Source organism: Electrophorus electricus, chromosome 11 (assembly GCF_013358815.1).
Source record: "Electrophorus electricus isolate fEleEle1 chromosome 11, fEleEle1.pri, whole genome shotgun sequence".
NCBI classification, from domain to species: domain Eukaryota; kingdom Metazoa; phylum Chordata; class Actinopteri; order Gymnotiformes; family Gymnotidae; genus Electrophorus; species Electrophorus electricus.
The window spans coordinates 25,223,671-25,233,670 of NC_049545.1; the positions used below are offsets into that span (position 1 = coordinate 25,223,671).

The 10,000-nt window shown below is 42.7% G+C and overlaps 1 protein-coding gene across 1 annotated transcript; it reads right to left on the reverse strand.

Moving 5' to 3' along the window:
* Nucleotides 1-3,953: 3,953 nt before the first annotated feature.
* lsm6 (LSM6 homolog, U6 small nuclear RNA and mRNA degradation associated) lies at nucleotides 3,954-5,771 on the reverse strand. Its single transcript, XM_027031007.2, has 4 exons — nucleotides 5,706-5,771; nucleotides 5,092-5,190; nucleotides 4,440-4,553; nucleotides 3,954-4,158 (listed from the first exon to the last, which is right to left on the reverse strand). Exons 2-4 carry the CDS (start codon nucleotides 5,183-5,185, stop codon nucleotides 4,124-4,126), a joined length of 243 nt encoding a protein of 80 aa, XP_026886808.1. The 5' UTR covers nucleotides 5,186-5,190; nucleotides 5,706-5,771; the 3' UTR covers nucleotides 3,954-4,123.
* Nucleotides 5,772-10,000: the final 4,229 nt, after the last annotated feature.

Sequence of the window (10,000 nt, forward strand, 5' to 3'; positions counted from 1 at the left end):
TACCAAAGGCCAGGGCTGCACCAGAATGGCAGAGATTTACCAAAGGCCAGGGCTGCACCAGAATGGCAGAGATTTACCAAAGGCCAGGGCTGCACCAGAATGGCAGAGATTTACCAAAGGCCAGGGGTGGCCGGCAGCAGAACGCACTCAATTACCACGCGCTAACAGCGGACATGATGGCACAAGCCGGCTGCGGTTACTCGAAGAGAAACAAAACGCTCTGGCAATTCCATTAGTATTTTGGATGGGTGCCAACCACACACTGCATTATGTTCTATGGTCGACAAATTGGCAGTCAGAATGATGCTGTGTAGCGGGCTAATTGTTTGAGTGCAGGGTTTGTCTGTTTTTCACGCAAGGCTCACGCGCACAGGGAGATGGGCCAGGATAATAGATTTACCTGTTTAAACAGGCCTTGGAGGAACCGTTCCACGCCACGCTTTTCAAACAGTGTGGTGATATGTGGTTTGAATAAGGGGTTTTTCATTAACACTTGGAATCAACTTACAAGCCTGCATATTAATTCATGAAGGACTTATACAATACGACCTGTGTCTGTCTTTTCTTTTTAAGCTTGTTTTATGAGATCTCCCTTGAAGTGGAAAAAGTATTGCAGAATGTTGTTAACACTTATTAGGGAGATTCTCTGATGGTCTAATAATGAACCTGATTATATCTTAAAAGATTCTCAAGCAATTCTGTTCAATGTGTGTATGAGAGAGAGAGAGAGAGAGAGACTTCCTTCCTCAGTAAGAATCCTTACTGATTTTCAGCTTTGATTGAAAAAGTACAGGGACCAGATACAGCTGATCAGTGGATAAGGCCCAGTCAAACACAGGTCTGGCATATTCCTCCGGACGCTTCATGAAACAGGCCTTTGTAGGAATTGTAAACCCCTGATCACGTAAAGCTGACAGGTACCCTAGGGTAAACAGTCTCCACCCCCAAAAAATAACAATAATTACATTTACCTGACACTTTTATCCAAAGTGACTTACAATTATGAGTGAGTACAACTTGCAGATTAAGGGCCTTGCTCAAGGGCCCAACAGTAGCAACTTGGCAGTGGTGGGGCTTGAACCAGCACCCTTCCAATTACAAATCAAGTACCTTAACCACTGAGCTACCACAGCCGCATTTATTCTATGAGTTAAGGCAGTCCCTTCACCAAAGAAAAATAACTTCATTTACAGTAACTAAGAGGTTGATGCAGTCAGGTAAGGGGCATCTGTCAAGGTAAAACGCCCCTGTGGTCCCTTTACTCTCAACACAGCTGCCACTTCCACCAACCGAGCAGTTTCACCAGGCCAGGTGTTCTGTAGATAAAACAACCCATGTTGCCTTGCCCGGAACCGCTGCGTTTAGATAGCAAGGCCAAGGATGACAGTACTGCCATCCGAGGTGGTAGAATACTGGTGTGCTGCAGCCTGCGACCCTAACCCTATCTCTAGTCCTAACTCTGAATCTAACCCTAGTCCTAACTCTAGTCCTAACCCTGAACCTAACCTTAGTCCTAACTCTAGTCCTAACCCTGAACCTAACTCTAACCCTAACCCTAGTCCTAACTCTAGTCCTAACCCTGAACCTAACTCTAACCCTAATTCTAACCCTAACCCTAGTTTTGCCATGACCCTAACCCTAGTCCTAGTCCTAACCCTAGCCCTGCCCCTGAACCTAACCCTAGTCCTGACCCTAGTCTTAGCCTGTGAGATGGTTGTACTCCCTCCTACCACACAGTTTTTCACTTTTAGCATATGAAGAAAGCATATGGCAGAACAGCAGGACAGAGCGAGTGTGTTTTGATATCGCAGTACGTGACTTACTGCCGTTTCTTCATTTGTTTACATAGCTAATGGAAAGGGGAGAGCTATGATAATTCTCTGGACCCTCTGGACCCAGTAGGCAGCGAGGGAAAGGTGATGTTCCTCATTTACATCATCTCTGGGTCACACTAGTCAAGTTCGCATACAGGGCAATCCATGGCTTTACCCTGTATGGAGAGACACACACACACACTCCTGCTGGCTTTGCTATGTAAATAGAGGTGAAGTCTGTTGATGCTGAGGATCTGGAGAGGAACATTTCATTCCTTCTTAGATGGAAGTGCTCACGGAACTGCAGAAGGGTGCAGTTTACCAAGAGAGAGCACGGCCAGCCACAGAAATCTCTCCTGTTTCCTACAGATAGCTCACGAACATCCCTAACATTCATCATCATTTGCAATTTCCATGCCCTCGTGCATCTGTCAGGAATTACAAGATAGCACAAAATAAAAATGCATTTAAATAATTTTCAAGTAACAAATAAATAAAATGACTAAATACAATGACTTGTCTAATCGTTTGAAGCACCTCAGCTGTACTAGAGTCAGTCTGTCACTGTTCTTGTTGGTTCCAAACCGATCACACTGCATTACATAACAGATGGATCAGAAATAAGAGTAATGGTCATATATGCTATAGTGCAGTTACATGGTCTTACCTGCTGGTGGAGCTGTAGACCTTGAAGCTACCACAAATCTACCATGTACTCCCTCTTCACCCAGTGTTAGCCATGCATTAATACACGGGCACCTAACAGTACAAACACCCCACACAGATTCACACCTGAAATAGCATTGTGTCCATGAGCAGCACAGCCAAATCTGTTTCAGAAGAAAGCGTCATGTAGCTTAACCATGTCATTAATGCTGCACGGAAATGAAAGGAAGTATGAATGAACGGAGTGTTTGTGAGACAGCAGTGCAGGCCATGGCACAGGGTCATTAGTCCTAATATGATGGTGTACATTTTGCCATTGGCTCATGACTACCACCCGTGCTAATTAGCTCCCCAGCAGAGAGAGAAAGGGGGAAGAGGGCGCAGGTCTTTGATTATAGTAGGAACATTTGCCATGGTCACCATAGCAATCCTGCGAGATCCCTTCTTCTCTCCTGTTACAGCAAGAGTTTAATCAATACAACGTCCTTCATCCTGCCCATGGCAGCCTGTGTCCTGTTCAGGGCCAGAGAGCACACACATGCAGGCAGAGGCTGCAGACCCCAAACAAGGCTCCTACGAACCCCCTGCCAAAAGCACCCAGGGCATCCGCACAAGCTCATTAGCAACCTAATGAATCATATGTTTAGCAGGTTTCCTCATCTTAGCCTAATGTACTGATGCCACACCCGGGCCTGAGTGCACTAAAGAGGACAGATGTCAAAACCTGGCGTGGACGTCGTCACGCTGTCCAAAAGGCAGAACGGGTTTGGGTTTTCTGCAAAGGCAATTCAAGGATGAAAAGTCATATATATATATATATATATATATATATATAAATAAATAAAAATTCTGTAATGAATCCCCACAATCCAAAATTCAGCTGGAGTAACAACCGCTGGACCAACCTGTATACAACACAGTCTGAAGATTTACATGGATGGCATTTAGCTGACACTTTTACCCAAAGTGACTTACAGTCAAGTTTGAGGTTTAAGGGCCTTGCTCCAGGGCCCAATAGTGGCTACTTAGCAGTGGTGGGGCTTGAACCAGCAACCTTCCAATTACAAGACAAGTACCTTAACCACAGAGATACCACTGCCCGGGATGAGAGGCACAGCACTAACCTCACAGCTCGTTTTACTTTCCTTACATGGCACTGAGCAGTCACCTGTCCCTACTTCATTTTAAAGAGACAGATGTGAAAGCTGTAAATTTCAGTAGCCTCTATAAGATCTTCAAAAAGAAGCTGCAAACAAAAGGTGCCCAAGAAGCAATGTGCCACTTATGTCTAGCTTATTCTGAATAAGTTTCCTCACATGCTACATTTACTGAAATACATCAAATGTTGACAGCAATGCTACACAGACCAGAGGACCATGTGGTTCCAAAGATCTGTAAACATTGGCCAACAGTCTTTGTAAAAGCTGTGCTGTGCTTTATATACAATTGTGTGAAAAGTTTACAAACCAAACATGGGGGAAAAGAAAAGTATTTATTGCATTATATGTACATATAACACCAATACAAATTTCATCTTACAAAGAGGTCACTGAAAAAAAAAAAAAACATACGCATCAGTAATAAACTAACATAACAGGATATCAGCAAACACTGACTTGCACATATTTCAGAAGGCAGCAATTTCACATCTTTCTCTTCTGGGTACTGATGTACAACACTAGATAACAGATGGAGAAAACATTAGGGCAGGTAATCACATAGTTCATTAAAAACATTAAGATACTGTAAAAAACAAAACAAAAAACAAACAGTTTCATTTCAGCATTCATTACATCACCCTCCTGCTAAGAAGCCTTTTGTAGCAATATCCCTTTGTGCTGTGCGTTAGCACCCAAAAGCTGGAATAACCCAATCAACAAAAAAATTAAAAATCAATTAAAAAAAATAAATCGGTCTAAACCTCATTAAACTGCAGACATCACTTTTTCCATCACCTACCATTATTTCCTCTTAGGAAGGCATCTCCGTACTTGTTCTTCAGCTGGCCGTTGACATACTCTTCCGTCTGCTCCACAGCGATGTTCATGTATCCATCCAGGCAAGCAAGAACGCCTGCAGACAGCCACAAAGAAAACAGTGATGGTTCATGAAAGCCCCACTACACAACCTCCTTCAGAATCATTAACGGACTGTGGGTCATGGCTAATTATCAAGCCCTTATGAGCTGAAGTGGGTGAGTCAGAGCAAGAGAAACAGCAGCATGTACGTGCGGTGTCTGGCTAAAGCGAGTGTGAGCCCTGTACACGGGCTGAGGGAGAACCACACGTGTCCATACAGACAAGCAGAACTGCAACACTGTCACACATGTCAACACCTTCAATTTCAATCTTTAAAAATGCTGTTTAGATGATAGAGGGAACAGAACTTCAGCCATGTGACCACAAGTGTCTGAAAGAAGCATTATATGCAGGAAGGGTCAAGAATCTCACTTCAAAATATTTCTGCTATAATGCAGAATGATGTAGACAACGAGGAACACAGATTTATTAACTACACATCATCATGTCTATACATTTTTTTTTACAATAGGATTTCCCACAAGTACTTTCACAATGAAAATATTGGCTTTGTGTTTCGTTTTGTTGTTTACCTCTGTAGTCCACGCCAGAGTTCAGTTTCACAACCACTGGTCTTCCAATGATCTGCTTCAAGAAATCACTAGGAGTCTGTTTTCGTAAACTCATCGTGACTAAGGGAGAAACCAAAGAAGTCAGTGAGTCTGGAGAGGGTAAAAGAAGCTGGTCAGCTAACTAAATACCTACACCGATACAGCCAGCCTGCGACAGCTTAAAACGAACCTACAAAATTATTCAACACATTACTACGCAGAAAACATAAACGACAAATTAGCTAGATAGCTAACTAGCTAATGTAGCAATGAAGCTAGCGCTCGTAGTACTTTAAACTACAAACAGCTAGCTAGCGGTACAGATAATACTAGCTAGTGTTGGGGTTTGGGGTTGGGGTTGGGGTTGGCCAATACTAGCCAAGACTTTATCCATCAGTATTCAGCGCTAGCGTTAGTTAGCTAACCTAGCTAGCGTTGCTAAACTGTTGTCTGTCTAGCTGGAGAACAGGCCAACACTGACGGCTATGTGCCAATATTCCACTAGATATAAAGGTAAACTTTGTCCATGGAGAGAAATCCAGTTAATAAAACCCAGTTAATAAAATATATAAAAAATTAAGCAGCTCTGTACTCACGCAAGCGGTCCGTTAGTGACGTTCCCTGCGCGTCTAAGCGAAGCAGCGTTGAAGGTGCTCAGCCAATCAGATGCGCGGATTAAACTTTCACTGTACGGGAGCCGTCGCAGAACATTTAGCGAATGCGTTTCAAATAAGCGGTGTAATTGGGTAATTTTAGAAATGAACCTTTATACCTTTTAAACACGCGGAGTTTCATTTATTACCTGACGTGTGTGTGTGTATATATATGTATGTATGTATGTATGTATGTATGTATGTATATATATATATATATATATATATATATATATATATATATATATATATATATATATATATATTATATATATATATATATATATATATATATATATATATGTGTGTGTGTGTGTGTGTGTGTGTGTGGGGGTGTGTTGTGTGTGTGTGCTACTTCAACTATTTTATATATGTGTATATATATGTATGTATATATATATATATATATATATATATATATATATATATATATATATATATATATATATATATATATATATATATAATATATATATATACACACACATATAAAAATAGTGAAGTACACATAGATATAATTAAATGTAAAATCTAAATGATCTAAAGCCCCATATCTCATTATTTGAGGTTAATAACAATAATTTAGGTACAAAGCATATTTTACATGATTGTGGTCCCTTTCATATAACATAACAACATTTTCCTATATATCACCTTTTGTATATTTAATCCCACACACGCATACCTTTGTATTTGACATACCCAGTTCCTGTACTCTCTCTATACTTTTCATATGAGGTATCATGTATGTGAATGTGCTATTATTATTTAGGATGGAATATGTGCATTTTATACCACATATTGTTTTTAGGGTTTTTCACAGACCTTTTGCATATGAGAAGTTTGATTAGAATAGGTTGTTGAGCATAATTGGAATTAATAATAATAATAATAATTGAAAGAAACCCCCCCCCCCAATGGGTCATGTGAACAGTCCTTTCCTTTCGCAGTCATCCACGCCAGATCAGCCTCCACAGAACAAAGCACAAGAGCAGAGAGCACAGCAGCTATGGACAGGTGGATGCAGGTGGAGACAGCAGTGTGAGGGTGTGTGTGCTTCCTCAGGCAGAGCAAGGCAGGAACCTTGAGAGGCAAAATCATAAAGCACCTTAGGGCGCATCCAGACAGTTTGCTTGTTAGTGGGGCATGGCGAGCTCGGCTGGGGCTAGAGGTTAATTTGGTATCTTGGCGCCGTGTTAAGCTAAGGTCAGTGCTACAAGTCCTTAAGTCATAACAAGTGTGGTTAAGAACTGTGTACACACCTAGGCGGCAAGGTTAATGAATATTCAGTGAGCAGCTTTCCCCACTCTTGCTTTCCTTCGGTCCTGAAGGGCTTTAATGCTCTTCTTAATCAAAGAAATTGTTCAGTTTCTCACTCTGTTGCTTCCAAAGGTTCTGTGGCAGGAGAAGAGAATTAAAGATAATCAAGTTGCAGTCCGAGCTACTGTGATAATGTTGTGCACTGAATATCAGTGCAAGCGCGCACACACACCACACACACACACACACCACACACACACTATTGACCTTCTTAGTGTAGCGGCAGCCCATTCTTGACTTTACTGGAGAGATGCCAGTAGTCTGCCTTGTTAAGTGATTACTGAATGAAAACACAATGGCACTGTGGAGCTGCAACTTGGCTTCATGAGCTTTGCTCTCCACCATTGTGCCAGTTTCTCAGAGAGAGAGTGAGAATGTTTGCCTCAGTCTCTGTTCCCCTAAAGCAACATTTTTTTACATTTTCTTTTAAGAGTAAATGAACCAAGTCATGCAATAGCTTCTCATCATTGATGAAGGTTAGGGTTGGGGTTAGAGTTAGGGTTAGGGGTTAATCAGTCAAATCAAATTTATTTATACAGCACTTTTTACAACAGATGTTGTCACAAAGCATCTTTACAAACGTCCAAGTCCAAGCCCCCAGTGAGTAATCCAAGGGCAACAGTTGTGAGGAAAAACTCTCTAGAGCACGAGGAAGAAACCTTGAGAGGAACCAAGACTCAAAGAGAAGTCCGTCCTCCTGTGGCCGGTTACGGGTTAGGGCTTAGACTTAGGGGTTAGGGGTTAGGGGTTAGGGGTTAGACTTAGGGGTTAGGGGTTAGGGGTTAGGGGTTAGGGGTTAGACTTAGGGGTTAGGGGTTAGGGGTTAGGGGTTAGGGGTTAGACTTAGGGGTTAGGGGTTAGGGGTTAGGGGTTAGGGGTTAGGGTTTGTGTGAATGCAAAACTGATACTTGCCAAAGAAAACAAAAGCCTTCATGTGGGTTTAGCACAAAGCATCCACACACCGCATGTCTGCAGTGCCCGGAGCCCTGGCTGGTGTAAAAGCAGTAACTTGACAGTAATCGCCGCCCAGCAAGGCCAGATGGGGCTGCTTGTCGCCCTGCCTCAGCAACACTGAGGTGCTCAGATGGACACAGTGACTGGCTCACCTTTCAGACCCGAGAGGAGGGGAGGCGAAATGAAAAGATTACAGAGCGCAGCTTCCACGGGGTTAGAGAGAGAAGGAGGGGTCATCAGGAGCTGGGGGGGGGGCGGCTTCCCTCTGTCGCCATGAGCAACCACTGGGAAGAGGAGCGAGGGGAGGTGTGGAGGGAACAGTCTAGACTGGCTTGACCTTGGTGGGCGAGGGCTTTCTCTCCAGGGTCAGCCTGGATATGGAATGAGAGGGGAGATCATGGAAGAACCTCGGGGGAATTTTCAAATGAAATCCAGATTGGCTGGTGTCTTATGCCCCTTCCCCTCCCCCGTTCCCTAGTCCTTGCACTGGATGAAGGGAATATCTTAGAAACAACAGGGCCAGTGAGGCCTTGATCATAAAAGAACATGGGAGCATTAGCAATCCATCCATGTTATCCAACAGAGCGCACGACAGCAGGTTTGGTTAGTGATCAGAGCGCACGACAGCAGGTTTGGTTATTGATTAGAGCGCACGACAGCAGGTTTGGTTATTGATTAGAGTGCACGATAGCAGGTTTGGTTATTGATTAGAGTGCACGATAGCAGGTTTGGTTATTGATTAGAGTGCACGATAGCAGGTTTGGTTATTGATGAAAGCGTACGATATCAGGTTTGGTGATTGATCAGAGCGTACGATAGCAGGTTTGGTTATTGATCAGCACGTACGATAACAGGTTTGGTGATTGATCATAGCACACGACAGCAGGTTTGGTTATTGATCAGAATGCACAACAGCAGGTTTGGTTATTGATCAGAGCGTACGGTGGCAGGTTTGGTTATTGATCAGCATGTACTATAGCAGGTTTGGTTATTGATCAGCGTGTACGATATCAGGTTTGGTTATTAAACAGAGCGCATGATAGCAGGTTTGGTTATTGAACAGAGCATACAATATCAGGTTTGGTTACTGATTAGAGCGTATGAGAGCAGGTTTGGTTATTGATGAGAGCGTATGATAGCAGGTTTGAATATTGATCAGAGCGTATGATAGCAGGTTTGGTTATTGATCAGAGCGTATGAGAGCAGGTTTGGTTATTGATGAGAGCGTATGATAGCAGGTTTGAATATTGATCAGAGCGTATGATAGCAGGTTTGGTTATTGATCAGAGCGTATGAGAGCAGGTTTGGTTATTGATCAGAGCGTATGATAGCAGGTTTGAATATTGATCAGAGCGTATGATAGCAGGTTTGAATATTGATCAGAGCGTATGATAGCAGGTTTGGTTATTGATCAGAGCGTATGAGAGCAGGTTTGGTTATTGATGAGAGCGTATGATAGCAGGTTTGAATATTGATCAGAGCGTATGATAGCAGGTTTGGTTATTGATCAGAGCGTATGAGAGCAGGTTTGGTTATTGATCAGAGCGTATGATAGCAGGTTTGAATATTGATCAGAGCGTATGATAGCAGGTTTGGTTATTGATCAGAGCGTATGAGAGCAGGTTTGGTTATTGATGAGAGCGTATGATAGCAGGTTTGAATATTGATCAGAGCGTATGAGAGCAGGTTTGGTTATTGATCAGAGCGTATGATAGCAGGTTTGAATATTGATCAGAGCGTATGAGAGCAGGTTTGGTTATTGATCAGAGCGTATGAGAGCAGGTTTGGTTATTGATGAGAGCGTATGATAGCAGGTTTGAATATTGATCAGAGCGTATGATAGCAGGTTTGGTTATTGATCAGAGCGTATGAGAGCAGGTTTGAATATTGATCAGAGCGTATGAGAGCAGGTTTGGTTATTGATCAGAGCGTATGAGAGCAGGTTTGGTTATTGATGAGAGCGT

What these genes read in the sequence shown, in the direction of transcription:
- lsm6 (XM_027031007.2), bottom strand. Translation starts at nt 5,185, where the DNA reads ATGAGTTTACGAAAACAGACTCCTAGTGATTTCTTGAAGCAGATCATT. An exon ending in CTCTGGCGTGGACTACAGAG is followed by an intron (nt 4,554 to 5,091) that starts GTAAACAACAAA and finishes GGCTGTCTGCAG; the next exon opens with GCGTTCTTGCTTGCCTGGAT. An exon ending in CTTCCTAAGAGGAAATAATG is followed by an intron (nt 4,159 to 4,439) that starts GTAGGTGATGGA and finishes TCTGTTATCTAG; the next exon opens with TGTTGTACATCAGTACCCAG.